We start from the raw sequence: 15,125 nt of genomic DNA, 5'->3' as shown, positions 1-15,125 counted from the left end.
ACATTTTCAAAACCCATTTTCTATTTATATCTTAAAATCGGAACGTAAATGTGTCGAGCTTTTCTGCAAAAATGCCATACAAAGAAAAAACTTGGGAACTTTTTTTTTTTTTTTTTCTTAAAAATTATTTGTTTGTTTGGAAACCACCAACAGCAAAACACACAAAGGTACACACATATATCTTTTTCTCTTTGGTGAATGCAGTAATAATTTAAATTACAGGATGATTCTTATAGAAAATGACTACAATCGAAGACTTACCAAAAGAAATTATATTAAAGATATTTGATTTGCTTGAAACCGAAAATGTATATCAATGTCAACTAGTGAATAAGCATTTTCATTCAGCCTCAATCCCTGCCCTCTGGAGAGACCTTTCGATAGACACAGAGGATGACTATCATTGGTTTATCAATCATTCGTGCGTTTCAGGACAACGAACAGGACAGTATGTGAAATCCATTTATTTTTGTTTTGGCAGTAACATAGACGATGAGAAGTTGATGAGCGTCCTGCCTTTAATACCCAACTTGGAAGAACTCGAAATAAAAGATGCAACAATCCTGACCGACAAAAGTCTCTCATTTATCCCAAAATGCTGTAAAAAGCTTAACAAGCTCACATGGGAAAGTCTTACAATGACATATGAAGCAGGCCTTATGCTTGGACAATGCAGTGAATTAGAAACACTTCATCTTAACTGCTGCTATTTATTTCATCCAAACTGTCTGCAACCCTTGATCGATGTGCCATTGAAACGCTTAGTGATAACAGAGGGTAGCTGGCTGATAGAAACAGCTCGTGATCTAGCTCGATTTCATCACCTGAAAGAATTAACCATTCAAAATTGCGGTGATATTCCCAATGAATTTTTTCAACAGCTTGCGTTTGGTCTTCCCAATTTAAAGCATCTCTATGTGGAGAAAGTAAAAGAAGAGGCTGGTCTCGTGAGTTTCTTAAAGACTCACTCTGGTTTACGAGAAATCTGGTTGGATTCTTGTCATGTGACAGATGCTACAGTGGAGACAATCACCCACTACATCCATGGCCTGGAATTGCTTTTATTCAAGACAACGGAGGATGTCTCTATCCAGGCTCTCCATCAGCTTGTCTGTCACTGTCCCAACTTATCCATGTGTGCATTTAAACGTCGTAGGCATAGGGAATATTTGATTCCAGATCCTCACCGAAGACCTGATACAATTTCATCTGTCCCTGATCAACTGGTCAGCTCCTCATCCTCATTTTATTGGGATAAAAAAATGTTGCATTACATACGAACCTACTATTCAATCATGGAGAAATATCAAAGTCTAAAAGAACAATTAGAAGCATCAGGACAATCAGGACCATTGAAATTATTGGATGAGCTGAAAAAACAAATAGAAGACTTTGTCAAAGGTGAATAGATTAACAACTTGGTTTCAATCCTAAAGTATAATAAATCATGTATTGACCATTTCATAACACCAATACCTAACATACAAAAAGGAACGAGGATGCCTTTTTGGTTGCTAAAGAGGTATCCTCAACGCCCTTTTGACAGGTCTATAGGAAAAGATGGACCGAAAGATATAAAAAAGAGGTGGCAGGTATCTCTTGAGTTTTTTTTTTTTTTTTTTTTTGGTAATTATCTAATAGAGAGTAATTAAAAGTGAACGGGGGAAAAAGGAGATGGGTTGATTCAACCGTCATTTTTTGGAGTGGTTGAAGCAAACCTGTATGGATAGGAACATGGAGTTCCTTAATTTAGTATCCTTTTTTTTGGCCCTGATTCACCTAGAGAAAACAAAAAAGGGGGGGAAGAAACAGAATTGATAACACATTCCCCCTTTATGATCCAAAGGCTGATCTGATAACGATACTTTTCAAACAAATTGTTTGTGAATCATGTCCAGTGGTGAATAGGAAGCAAATTGTTACATTCCACATAAAAGAAGAAAATAGAAAAAAGTGAGGGGGGGGAATCAGTTTATTACATTGATTGATTGCATCTCTTTATTCGTCATCTTCATCGAAATCGTCTACGCCAAAATCACTATCATCTCCTGATTCGTACCAGCTATAGAACGAAAAGTCAATGATGACTAAAATAGGAATACAGTTAAACTTACAAATTTTCATCTTCTTCTAATTCTGCTGGTGCTGTTGGCATAAAGTCTTTTTCTGATTCAGGCATTTTAAAGCCTTTAGGAATATCTGATTTAGAAGCTTCTACTTGCTCTATAGAATGATGAATAATCAAATGTAACACATCATGTCTATTTACTTTTCACAATGCTTTCAAACACATCGCGATTTTTTCTATAATCGACCTATGAATCCATGTTAGTGATGGTTGCCTAGTGATCAAGTCATCCCAACTTACACCTGCATCTACATTAGCGGGGCTTGAACAATTTGGATCGGCAAGTAATGAAATGATAGACACAAGTACACCTATTGAAAATGGTTTAAGGGTTATATACACTATAGCTATCCGATTTAATCTATTCTATTACTTTCTACAGACTACGATAAAGAATAAGATTTCAATAACAAATGACGATAGACAAACTTACCTGAGTAGGATTCCATCGTTCCTATAAAAAGAAGAGGAATTTAATTAATTGTTTTCGTTTGTGTGTGTGTGTGTGTGTGTCTAAAGATACCTCTGGTGCTTCACCACTGATTGGATCATTGCCTGCAGGATGAAGAATCGAAATACAGAGTCTACCATCAGGGTACACTAGATACAAATAGTTAACTAAAGGTGGTTCTATTACATGTATGCATATTACCATTGGGATGATAAAATTCATTATTGAAACGAAAAGTAGGTGGATTAAAAGGGTAATCTTCAGGAAAGGTCATTGTGGCCTACATGTATTTATTAATCTCTTTTTCTTTATGGCTCTTTTTTTTTTTTTCTTTTTTTTTTTTTACTTTAAAATATCCCTCCTTCATAAATTGTTTTAGGTGTACCAATAAGTGCAACATCCCTACAAAACGGTTTAGTCAGAATGCAATAAAAAGAAAAGAAACATCCCCAATAAAGATGTTTTCGTCTTTAAGATTTACAACAAATCCGGGTACTGGATTTCTTGTTAATTCTTCAAGGGAAAAGGAAAAAAAAAAAAAAAAAGAATTAGAACATCAGAAAAGAATGAATAAAATGTAAATCTTTTTTAAATTTCTAACCTTTCAATTGACGTGTAAGAATACTCGCAGCAGAAGACATATTTTTGATAATAAAAAAAAGAAAAAAAAAAAAAAAAAAAAAAAAAAAAAGGGCTTGCTGTCTATTGTTGGAAAATAAGGAAAGCATCACGTGACTTTAATCCAATTAAAAGAAATGGACTCCTTAAAGGTGGAACTTGATGACATGCTGAAAAATCATTTTGACACAACACAAATCTCTTTCCTTCTCTCTCTCTTTCTTTTCTTGTCATGTTTTGTTCCTATTTTTTGTGTGTGTGTGTCAAGCGTATTATGCAGATGACGTAGTTTCCTGTGTCTGAACTGGATACAGCCTCCGCTCGATTTTTTTAAATGGAAAAGGTTTCGATGAAACGTTTATTTTTTTCCCCCTTTCTATTTGTAAAAAAAAAAAGAATAAGAATCAATGGTGATTAGAAAATAAAGACTTGGCTATTTGTATACTTATTTGTATAGGCTGGAGCACTTGAAAACGCAGAGAGAGAGTTGCCTAGAATCAGAGACCATGAACGCGAATCCGATTTCGGTTCCATCTTTTCAGTCTCTGGACCAGGTAAGAAGAAGGGAATAATAAAAGAGAGTGTATATGTTTAGGCTCAACTGTGTTGGTGAAATAAATAGTGGTGGTTGCGGAGAATATGTATGGTTCAGCCATGTATGAATTGGTAAGAGAATAAAAGAAGACGGTTATCTTTACTTATTTTATCAGGTTCGTGTTGGTCACGCTGAACTTGTAGGTGAAGTGATTCGTATTGATGGAGATAAAGCAACGATTCAAGTTTATGAAGAAACTGGTAAACATGGATTGTTTCATGGTTTATTTGTACTTGACATTTTATAGGTGGTTTAACTGTGGGTGACCCCGTCTTAAGATCTGGTAAGCCTTTGTCTGTTGAACTTGGTCCTGGTAAAGTAGAATGAAATAAAAAAAAGAAAGAGTTTAACGAGTAGAATAGGTCTGATGTCAAACATTTATGATGGTATTCAGCGACCGCTCAAGGTAAACAAAAATAGATGAAAAGAGAGAGAGAGAGAGAGATAGTGAGAGTTGTGTAGGCCATTCAAGAAGCTTCTCAAAGTATTTATATTCCCCGTGGTATTTCCACTCCTGCACTCGACAAATCCTTTGGTTGGGAATTTGAACCTCTTCACTTTCAGGTAAATAGACAAAAGATGACTTTATGAGAATAACCCGTTTTTTTTTAAAAGGTAGGAGACCATATCACGGGTGGTGATGTGTATGGTAAAGTCTATGAGAATTCACTTGTCACGATTCACAACATCATGCTTCCTCCCAAAAGCTGTGGTACGATTACGTTTATTGCACCCAAGGGTCAATATACGCTTGAAGATGTTGTGCTTGAAACTGAATTTGAAGGGGAAAAAACAAAGCACACGATGAGACAACTCTGGCCTGTTCGTTCACCTCGTCCTGTCGCCGAAAAGTTATCTGCCAACCATCCTTTGTTGACCGGTCAGCGTGTCTTGGACTCTTTGTTTCCTTGTGTTCAAGGCGGTACGACGGCTATTCCTGGTGCCTTTGGTTGTGGTAAAACTGTCATCTCACAATCCTTGTCTAAATACTCCAACTCGGATATTATCATTTACGTTGGATGGTAAGTGATTGAGAAAAGATGGGATAGGGTGACTCACAGGATGTTTTTTAGTGGTGAAAGAGGAAATGAAATGGCTGAAGTGCTCATGGACTTTCCTGAACTTTCGATTGAAGTCGAAGGTCGTAAAGAATCGATCATGAAGCGTACGACATTAGTAGCCAATACCTCCAACATGCCTGTCGCTGCTCGTGAAGCCTCGATCTATACAGGCATCACCCTTTCTGAATATTTCCGTGACATGGGCAAGAATGTGGCCATGATGGCTGATTCTACCTCTCGTTGGGCCGAAGCACTTCGTGAAATTTCGGGTCGTTTGGCAGAAATGCCTGCGGATTCGGGTTATCCTGCCTATCTGGGTGCTCGTCTTGCTTCATTTTATGAGCGTGCAGGCCGTGTGACCTGTCTGGGTAACCCCTCTCGTGAAGGTAGTGTTACTGTTGTCGGTGCTGTGTCTCCTCCTGGTGGTGATCTTTCTGATCCTGTCACGACGTCTACCTTGGGTATCGTCCAAGTCTTTTGGGGTCTCGATAAAAAGTTGGCTCAACGTAAGCATTTCCCTTCTGTCAACTGGAACTTGTCTTACTCCAAGTACATGAATGTGTTGGAGCCTTATTATGAAAAGAATGATCCTGAATACATTCATCTTCGTGACAAGTGTAAAGAAATCCTTCAAATGGAAGAAAACCTGTCTGAAATTGTTCAATTGGTCGGTAAGAGTGGTTTGAACGAAACGGACAAGATCACGTTAGAAGTAGCTCAGATCATCAAGGATGATTTCCTTCAACAAAATGGTTACAGTAACTATGATCGTTACTGTCCCTTCTTCAAGACGACCTGGATGTTGCGCAACATGATTGGTTTCTATGATCGTGCGACTCATACCGTTGAAGCTTCCAATAATCAGATCACTTGGTCCAAGATTCGTGAGTCGATGGGTGATATTCTTTACAAATTGTCTTCGATGAAGTTTGAAGATCCTGCAGAGGGTGAAGATGTACTCGTTGAAAAATACACTGCTCTTTATAAGGAAATTGAAGCCAAATTCAGTGATCTTGAAGCTTAATAAACAATATTTTTTCAATCATCCTAGTTTACTCTATTATTGACAACAGCAAAAAAAAGGGGGGGTGTGGATAAGAAAAAGTTGACAAGTGGTGTCCCCCTTTTTCTAAGAGGAGATTTGGGTGGAGTGTAAAGTGAGATACATTGATTGTCAGACGCATGCATCATAGTGGATGAGGATGAACCATTCTGTTTTTTGGCATATTTTATAGCTCAGAGTGATCCATGCACCCTTTTTTTTTTTTTTTTTTTTTTGAAAAAGGCAGAGTGGATAGAAACCTACTGTTTAGAAGGGGGGGGGATACACAAGATGAAATCAAACAAGATAGCACTTGACAGGCACGGATGTGTGATGAATAGAATCGAATTTATTTTACAAATGCGATGTAAGAAAGTACTTGCATTCAAATGCTGTAGTATGTCACTCTCCCCTTCTGATCATGAATTCAGACTGACAAGCCCATTTAATACAAAGAACTCTGTTGAATAAAGAAAGCGACTATACTCTTTTTGTAAATCCTTTTTTCAGTTCCCCACATGTGCAAACTAACCTATAAAAGGGAGTGGGATGAAAAGGAGAAGGGGGGGGAGAGAGAATATAGACAATTTGCATGTATCCTATTTAATGAGGGAAAAAAAGTTGGGGGAGGGGGAGAAGTATTCTTTTTTTTCTCTCTTTTTCTTTTCTCAAAAGATGACAAACGATTTACAACAACCTGTTATTTTATTATCACCCGCCCCACGACAAGAAAAGAAGACTTCTTTTTTACGTAGAAAGTTGTCAAGTCTCTCTTTGGGTGGTCATTTGGCTGCACCCCAAGAATACCATGGTTCGATCTCGAGTACGAGTACGAGTTCAAGTACGTTTTCGAATATACCCACACCTTCTTCAAGTACCGAAAGAGCCCAACCTTCGATTGTCCTTCAAGACAAATACGCTCAACACAAGTTGGGTAAACGGATAGGATCTGGAGCGACAGCCAAGTTGAGATTGTTGGAAGGAGAGGATGGCAAGGTGGTAGCGATGAAGATTTACAAGAAAAAAGATCGAGGAGAGAGTGAGAGAGAGTACGACAAGAGGATGGCAAGTGAATTTTGTATTTCGAAAACACTCCAACATCAACATGTGGTACAAGTCTATGATTTATTAAAAGATAAAAGAGGAAGGTGGTGTACTGTGATGGAATATGTAAGTTGGGGTCTGGTTATCATCCTGATCACTTACACGTGTATTGAATAGTGTGCAGGTGGTGACTTGCTATCCATCCTACATCAATTTGATTTGACAGACAACGAAATCGATTGCCTATTTAAACAATTATTAATCGGTTTAAACCATATCCATGCAAGTGGGGTCGCACATCGTGACATTAAACCCGAAAATTTAATCTTAACAACCGATGGCCTACTTAAAATAGCTGATTTTGGTGTGGGCGATGTGATTCAGTCTTGCTTTGATTCAACACCTTCTTATTCTCGAGGGAAGTGTGGCTCGGAACCTTACTGGTCTCCTGAAATGTTCAGCAGCACAGAATATGATGCTAGGGCATTGGACGTCTGGAGTTGTGCAGTCACTTGGCATATCATGCTCTATCGTCGTATACCCTTCTTGGTCGCCAGTGAAAAGGATCCAAATTATGTTGATTTCTTGGAGACCCAAAAGGATTGGTTACCGCTATCAAAATGCAGTGAACAAGAAAAAGAATGTCTCTTTGGCATGTTTGATCCTAATCCGGATACACGTTGGACGATTGAAGACTGTTTGAGATCAGATTGGATAAGTTCAGTTGAAGTGTGTTATGAATCATTCGAGAGACATAAACATCATCGTGTCATTTATTAATAAAAAAGAGTTATTTTGTTTTTACATTTTGACTTAACCAATTCAATCCTTGATAGAGTCCCTCTCCTGTTGTTGCGCATGAAGGATACACATACCACGGTCTGTCCTTCATCTTGTCCAGTCCTAATCTTTCTGTGACTTCATTAGGTGACATGGCATTCGGTAAATCTTGTTTGTTGGCAAAGACAAGCAGTAAACAATCCTTCATTTCTCTATCCGATAAAATACGGTGTAATTCTTGTTTTGCTTCATCAATTCGATCTTGATCTTGGCTGTCAATCACAAAGATCAATCCTTGTGTGCCAGTATAATAATGTCTCCACAAGTTACGAATCTTGTCTTGTCCTCCCACATCCTACACAGCATCAACATCCAACATGTACACCATCATTCGTCTTACCCAAACATTAAATTTCACATTCTTATAAACAACGGATTCCACATTAAATCCTACGGTGGGTATCGTAGTCACTGATTGATTCAATTTTAACTTGTAAAGAATAGCTAAAAAACACATCAGATTCAACTCGTCTCTTTCTCCCTTTCTTTCTTACTTGTTTTCCCAGCAGCATCTAAACCTAACATTAATATTCGCATTTCTTTATTACCAAACATTTTTGATAACGCTTTGGATAGATTGGCTCCCATCGTATTCTATTCAAGCTGTGGTATATAATAAAGAAAAAGAGAGAGAAAAAAAAAAAAAAGAAAATGTCAGAAGTCCGAAATAAAAGAAAAGTTTCAATATTTTTAGTGCAACGTTTAATATGAATAGGAGAAGGAAAAAAAAAGAGAGAAAAGGGGGGGGAGGATAAGGGACCAAAGGAGAAAAAGTGTTTTTATTTTTTTTTTTTTCTCTATTTTCATTGTTTTCTCTCTCTCTTTTTTTTGTTCAATGGATCAAGATGAGGATTGAAAATGATAACCAAAGGACTGACTGTGGTTCACTTTCTCTGTTTGATCTCTCATCCTTGGGATGGCAACCATCGATTGGAAAGTGAATGAGGAGCCCTATTCGATAGGTCATGACAATGAAGGGTAACTTTATGAATAATGCAACTCGCTTTCCAAAAGAGGTAATCCACCAAGCCCTTTTTAAAAAAAGCACACACTCGCCAATTGAACTAAAAAATAAATACCCAGCTTCTTCCGTCCACTCTGCAGGCCTGCTTCACGGTCCGTGGCACATGGCCCACCTTGCCTTACACGTTGCTTGTCTTTGGAGGCAAAACCACGTGACGAGCTCGATGGATTCCCCCCAGCCAGCGCTCGATGTCGATCCTGCCAGAAACCCAGATTTGGATCTCCACTGGGTGTACGTCGTAAGCTCTCTTTATACCTCACTCGCCCCTTCCTCTCTCTCTCTCTCTCCGTCGGTTTCAGTGGCAGCCCCCCTTCTGTACTCTCTGAACGGTCTCTGTTGAACCCGTCGATCGGCAACGATCCCGATCGCATTCCGGAGAAGCACAGAAAGAAGGAAAAGGTGAAACTCAGTGTAACGAGTGGAAACAAACAAAGAAAAAGGGGGGGAAAAAGGATTTATTATTTTTTTTTAAATGGGGTCTTAGTGTACGTAAATGGGGGGTCATGTTGCATAGTCTTTTTTTATGTATCGATTGGAAGGCGTATGGTCTATCATGGACGAGGAGGTACCCAAGAGGCTATAGGAAGATGTGAGTGTCAAAAAAAAGGGGGGGGGGGATCAAGAAAAAGACTTACAAGAATCGGGAGACGATGTCGTGGCCGTGGAAGTGGATGTGGAAGGGATCGGTGTCGTCATGGTTTGTTTAGGAAACCCATCTTGTTCGGCCGTCGACTTGACATCAGGTAAATGAGGGCTGTTTCTTTGTGAACCGGTTGTCGCATGACTTTGATAATACACGGGTTGGGTTGGATAATGTTCATTTTGATGTTGCATCACAGGAGGACGGGTAGGGATGGTAACCGGATTATTTTGTTGTTGTTGTTGTTGTTGTTGTTGTTGAGGTTGATGATGAATCATGTAAGAATAAGGATGTTGTTGACTTTGTTGTTGATGATCACCACTGTTGGTCACCAAGACAGGATAACCCATAGGAGGATAGACTGGGTTGACGACATAAGGTTGGGTCATCATCTGTTCTTTATGATAGGTTGCATACTGATTGTATGGGTCATAGGGTTGTCCGTATTGATTCAGGTTGCTAGGGTAACCAAAAGGAAGGGTTGTGTTACGCATAGCAGGTGCATATTGGGTCTGACTGTCTTCTGTCTTTCTATTCTGCTTGTCTTCTACAGAGGGATTCAGTACACATCATGCGCTGTCCAGGGTACTTACCCGTCTTTTGTCTACGCTTGTAAGGACCACGTTTGATACCCTTCTTGCGTTCCTTTCTAACCGAATTGACACATGTGTCAGCAATACCATACTTGATACATCTTGGACAGGGTCTAGCGTCATCACATTTCTTACAGGCCTTTTGACAGTTGGCTTTTATGGTAAAGTGAGTGAATGAAAGGTGAAAAAGAGAAGTTTGGATGACTTACTACAAGCGTTCTTTACTTGTTTTCTTTTGGGTGAGGCGGTGGTAGATGCATTTGTGACGGGATCAGACAGACCGGGTTGCATAGGTGGTAATCCATTAGGATGCGTTAACATGGGTGCATTATTTAATACAGTATTTTGATAAGGCGTTTGATATCCTTGTTGTTGATAATAGGGCATAGATTGCATTCTGTCATCATCCGTTAGTTCACAAGGGTTCTCTCTCTCTCATGACAATAGGGAAAGAAAGTTTGAAGGGTAGTCGCCGATAAAAAAAATAACTGACTTTTTTTTTATAAAAGGGAATATTGTGTAATCGTGTGGATGAGTTATTTGTTTACAAAATGTCCGTGTGTCCATGACAAGCAAACAACAAATTTCCTTTTTCCGGTGGCTTTCCCAATTTTTTTTTTTTTTTTGTTTCCCTATTGTCATCTTTTGAAAAACTACAAAGAATCCATACTTACACTTTTATTTCTTATTTTCGGTTCTCACCACTTTTGTAAAACAAAAAAAAAAGAAAAAAAAAAAAAGGAAAAAAAGAAAAGCCATGCTACCTTATTGATCGAAAAAAAAAAAAAAAAAAAAATGGCGGAGTGATAATTGAACGAGACATGACAAGTATAAAAAAAATTTTTTTCAGTTAAAAAAAAAAAAGTACCAAGAATAGCAACACACGTTTAATTATCTAATTTATTGATTGAAATAAATTAATTATAAAAGAGTCTGTCCAAAAGAGAATAAGGTTTTTTTTTTTTTTTGCAAGAAATCTGACATTGAATGCAAATGAATGCTTATTGTTTTCAAATTTATTATTTTTATTGACTGACGCAGACAAGCGTATTGAAGAAGGGGAAAACCGGAGGATGAATTAATAAAATTTTTATTTCAAATAAAGAGCCTTGATTGGTTTTATACACGTTCCGATGCTTCCATTTTCCTTCGTAAAACAATGATTCGATTACGAATAGAATCAATGACTAATAAAAAAAAATGAATAAATAAAATAAAAAAGATAAAGTAAAGGTTACATTTGTTAATGATGCGTTTATCCTCTTCTTCAATGGTTACTTCATCTTTTGGACGGACTTGTAATATGGCCTCCAACATCCATATCGCCGTTTGATAATCTTGTTCACAATTTGTAATATTCTCACCTACTAATTCATTGACAGCAGCTTGTCGACTCTACAAAAAAAAGAAGAGTGAATAAAATCAAAATAAAAGGTCAATCATTACCATCTCAAGGGCTCGATCATAAAGTAACTTTTCCACACAATTATTCTCCAGTGCTTGCTTATCACATCGAATGCTCTCTGCTCGATCCAAACATTCATTAAACTTCTCCCTCATCCACTGTACAGCATCATTCAATCTAGCCACATCCTTCTTTTCATCCACAAATTGCTTTTGCCAATAATTCTGTGCAATGTCCAACCCGGATTCCAACAGGGCCAGGGCCTTGACGTAAAGTACGACGCATTCCTCTGCCCAGACTGGATCATGTTCTTCCTTTTCATATTTTTGATCTCCAAATTTTGATACGGCATGAGCCATACAGGCGATACTTTCAATGTATTCGACCGTGCCTTGTGCTGCTGGATTGGTGGATGACATAAAGCCTCGTGGTGAGCCAACCAGGTCTTTGGGTGGTGATGGCATGCTGGTGCCAAAGAGTCGAACGGAGGCCATCGACATTGCTCGGGCAAGAGCTGATCCGGCAGATGAACCTGTGCTTTGTTTACGTTCTCTGATGAAAGGGGGTGGTGTAGAAGGTGAGATCTTGTTGGGTATATTGACAGCATGAGTTGTCACGGTATGATGATTACGAGTGGTTGTATTAGTCGTATTAGGTGAAATAAGAGTAGATAGTCTTCTTCCTGTGTCATACACTGTCCTTGGTGATGCATCCAATTCTATTCAAATTTAATCACTGTCATCTTGTGTACTATTCACTTACCATCAGCAAATTGATTGGTCTCAATGATCCTTTTATCAAGTACAACATATCCTTGTAACACATCTTCTTCTCTTCTCGGTTGTTTTTCAATTTTATAATGACTGGATTGTTTCGTGAATGAATGTCTTTTGGTTGATTGTTGTGCAAATGGAGGTGGTTCATATTCATTGGTAGAAGTTGTTATGGTAGAATGCGTATTACTCTTGATGTAATGTCTTGATGGTCTTTTGGCTTGAATAGCAGGATGAGAAAAGAAGTCATCAAAAGATAGCCTTTCTACTGGATTCTTTTTCAATAACTTTCTGATTAAATCTTGCAAGTCTTCTCCTGTGTTTGGATCAGGAAAATGGATTTGGTCATTGTTTTCTTGAATCTTTTTCAATAATTCCAAATGATTTTGTGCTCTAAACGGTGGTTTTCCAGTCACCATCTCATAAAGTACTGCACCCACACTCCAAAGATCTGCTTTGGCATCGTATTTCTTGTAAGACAAGATCTCGGGCCCCATATAAAGTGGAGAGCCGCAAAGCGTATCGGCTAAACTTGCGTTGGGTAAAAATCTTGCAAATCCAAAATCGGCTACTTTTAATATCGGAAGGTCATGATCATCGTCATTGGGTGCTAATAACAAATTCTATAGACAACATCAGTATGGACACAACCTCTTTTCTTCTCTTACTTGTGGTTTAATATCTCGATGAACCAAGTTTTGTGATCTTAGGAATTGTAATGCATTGGCTAAATAATAATAAATAAAAAACAATCGTACCTTATCTCATTTACCTAATTGCTTTAAAAAATGATGAACTACTCTTTCTGGTAGTCCAGTTGCATTCCCCCTTTTCATCGATTTATTTGTCCTTGCTTGCTTGATATAATGAGACAAATCACCTAATGAACAATACTCCATAACAAGATAAATATTTGATTCGGTTTTCTATCATATTCTTCATTCAGAGTTTTATAAATCAACGAGTCATCATTTACCTGACAGTCAATCAGACCCACAATATGATCATGTCTTATCGCTGTCAGTATGGATATCTCTGACTCCAAGTTTTCTAATAACTTTTTAGTTAATTTGGACCTTTTGACTGATTTCACTGCCACAATCTGGTTTGTGTCCTAATTAGGCTTTGTCAATCATATATTCTTTGCATAAAAAGTTGAACATTACTTTATGCTGCGCTTTATAAACCGTTGCAAAAGAACCTTGTCCTATTTTTTCTTGAATAATATAATTTCCAATAATAATTTCTGGTTTATTGTTGTTATTTTCTTCTATTGAACTTGAAGACATTTTTGCTGTTTAAAAAATAAATAAGAAAAAAAAGAAAAAGGGAAAAAAGAGAGAAAAGGAAAAAGAAAAAAAAAAATTAAATGGGTGTATGGGTCATGTGAAATGTCAGTAACTTGTCTTAATTATTTATGCATTGATTACTATATTTGGAAGATGGATTCTCTTTGTCAGGTAACCTTGCTATACATTCGATTTATCAAAAGCTAAAAGGGGATAATAAGAAACAGAAGATGAGATGATAAAAAGAAGAGTTTACAATTAAAATTATAAAATAATTCATTTTCAGTGACAAGAATTAAAAGGGGAGTATGTAAACATCTTTCAACGCATCAAAACATTCCTTTACATAAAAAGAAATATTTTTTTCTGAAAAATGAGATGACGGTGAGATAAAAAAAAGTATTTGTCTCATAAAGTTTATTAAAAAAGAGAGGGGGGCTGATTGCCTTATTGAGGATTGGCACTACTCTAACAATTACATCTTATGCGTATTGACGTATCCAGTATCCTTTGGATTCATGTTGTCATGGATACAAAAAGCTTAAACATCAAGCACAGATGCTTGGATCTGGTCTCCTTTTACTAAACGCATGGCTACAAAGTCATGTGTACAACAAAACTATATTTCAACCCCTTATTTTCCTTTTGCTCTTCTCCTTACTTTTAAAAAGGGTTCATACTTTTTTTTTTATTCTTCTTTTTTTTTTTTTTTCTCTTTTCAATATTTCCATTTTGTTGCTATGGTAACTTGATTGACAACAAAACACGGATAAAAACAGAGCCTTAACTTTGACTGTAGTCGATTGCCCCTTATCTTTCTTCAAACAAAAACCAAGAGATGGTGACGATGGTAGATTATACCAACTTGTACATAAAAAACTTGGATCGTGACATAACGAGCAAAATACTGTTTGAACTCTTCAGGTCCTTTGGTGAGATCATCTCTGCCAGAGTCATGAAGGATACCCAGACGGGTCTATCCAAGGGTTATGGCTTTGTGAGCTTTAGACAGATGGAAGATGCCTATGAGGCTCTGATGGAAATGAATGGTTCTCGACTACGTACCAAGCATATCTCTGTGAGCTTCCATGAACAAAAAAAGACGGCGCAAGAATATGAAAAGATCCAGAGAAATCGTCACTCGATCAGCAGTAGCACGAAGCAAAGTGAACCGATGGCTCCGTTTGAAAAGGTACATTAGAATTGAATGAGTGAATGATACTTAGCGGCAGATAGAATTTGAAACCTTGGAATGAAACCATCTGGATGCCCATCTTTGATAGTCAGGAACACAAACTGCGACAGGCGATCGACCGGCAACTACCGAAGCATCAAAAGAAGGACTTGAATGAGCTAGTTGAATTGATTCAATCTTTAGATCAACGTGAATTATCACTCTGTTTATTCAATTCTTATTTTCTAAAGCAGCAAATAGAGAAAGCATACGACATCATTCATTTATTTAAAAAACAACAACAGCAAATAAACCCTAGGCTCACATTATTCCCCTCACTTGATGATCAACCAGTGGCGGCAATAGATATTCTCTGTTCATTAGAAGGAATGAGTTGTAATAAAAAGAAGAGCATATTTGGAGACATACTCTTCCCTTATGTCAAGGT

The 15,125-nt window shown here is 37.6% G+C and overlaps 7 protein-coding genes across 7 annotated transcripts; 4 read left to right on the top strand and 3 right to left on the bottom strand.

The window, feature by feature from the left end:
* Positions 1-638: 638 nt before the first annotated feature.
* RO3G_03667 (uncharacterized protein) lies at positions 639-1,409 on the top strand (the record flags this gene model as incomplete). The annotated part of the gene is made up of 1 exon (XM_067658257.1): positions 639-1,409. The coding sequence occupies one exon, from the start codon at positions 639-641 to the stop codon at positions 1,407-1,409; it is 771 nt and encodes a 256-aa protein (XP_067514358.1).
* Positions 1,410-1,998: 589 nt separating this feature from the next.
* RO3G_03666 (uncharacterized protein) lies at positions 1,999-2,853 on the bottom strand (the record flags this gene model as incomplete). Its single annotated transcript, XM_067658256.1, has 6 exons — positions 1,999-2,062; positions 2,115-2,223; positions 2,270-2,315; positions 2,369-2,439; positions 2,562-2,582; positions 2,781-2,853. 6 exons carry the CDS (start codon positions 2,851-2,853, stop codon positions 1,999-2,001), a joined length of 384 nt encoding a protein of 127 aa, XP_067514357.1.
* An 850-nt stretch (positions 2,854-3,703) lies between these two features.
* Positions 3,704-5,877, top strand: RO3G_03665 (V-type proton ATPase catalytic subunit A; the record flags this gene model as incomplete). Its single annotated transcript, XM_067658255.1, has 8 exons — positions 3,704-3,751; positions 3,834-3,863; positions 3,908-3,992; positions 4,040-4,105; positions 4,155-4,198; positions 4,255-4,356; positions 4,408-4,814; positions 4,866-5,877. 8 exons carry the CDS (start codon positions 3,704-3,706, stop codon positions 5,875-5,877), a joined length of 1,794 nt encoding a protein of 597 aa, XP_067514356.1.
* Positions 5,878-6,570: 693 nt separating this feature from the next.
* RO3G_03664 (uncharacterized protein) lies at positions 6,571-7,719 on the top strand (the record flags this gene model as incomplete). Its single annotated transcript, XM_067658254.1, has 2 exons — positions 6,571-7,065; positions 7,117-7,719. The coding sequence occupies 2 exons, from the start codon at positions 6,571-6,573 to the stop codon at positions 7,717-7,719; spliced, it is 1,098 nt and encodes a 365-aa protein (XP_067514355.1).
* Positions 7,720-9,354: 1,635 nt separating this feature from the next.
* Positions 9,355-10,432, bottom strand: RO3G_03663 (uncharacterized protein; the record flags this gene model as incomplete). The annotated part of the gene is made up of 4 exons (XM_067658253.1): positions 9,355-9,380; positions 9,439-9,990; positions 10,037-10,189; positions 10,246-10,432. The coding sequence occupies 4 exons, from the start codon at positions 10,430-10,432 to the stop codon at positions 9,355-9,357; spliced, it is 918 nt and encodes a 305-aa protein (XP_067514354.1).
* A 723-nt stretch (positions 10,433-11,155) lies between these two features.
* On the bottom strand, positions 11,156-13,113 carry RO3G_03662 (uncharacterized protein; the record flags this gene model as incomplete). Its single annotated transcript, XM_067658252.1, has 6 exons — positions 11,156-11,223; positions 11,275-11,431; positions 11,483-12,159; positions 12,204-12,837; positions 12,883-12,941; positions 12,987-13,113. The coding sequence occupies 6 exons, from the start codon at positions 13,111-13,113 to the stop codon at positions 11,156-11,158; spliced, it is 1,722 nt and encodes a 573-aa protein (XP_067514353.1).
* Positions 13,114-14,341: 1,228 nt separating this feature from the next.
* On the top strand, positions 14,342-14,855 carry RO3G_03661 (uncharacterized protein; the record flags this gene model as incomplete). The annotated part of the gene is made up of 2 exons (XM_067658251.1): positions 14,342-14,695; positions 14,787-14,855. 2 exons carry the CDS (start codon positions 14,342-14,344, stop codon positions 14,853-14,855), a joined length of 423 nt encoding a protein of 140 aa, XP_067514352.1.
* Between the last annotated feature and the right edge of the window lie 270 nt (positions 14,856-15,125).

Source organism: Rhizopus delemar, genomic scaffold (genome assembly GCF_000149305.1).
Source record: "Rhizopus delemar RA 99-880 supercont3.2 genomic scaffold, whole genome shotgun sequence".
NCBI lineage: Eukaryota > Fungi > Mucoromycota > Mucoromycetes > Mucorales > Rhizopodaceae > Rhizopus > Rhizopus delemar.
The sequence above is the reverse complement of the archived record's forward strand: the minus strand, read 5'-3'. Positions and strand labels throughout refer to the sequence as shown.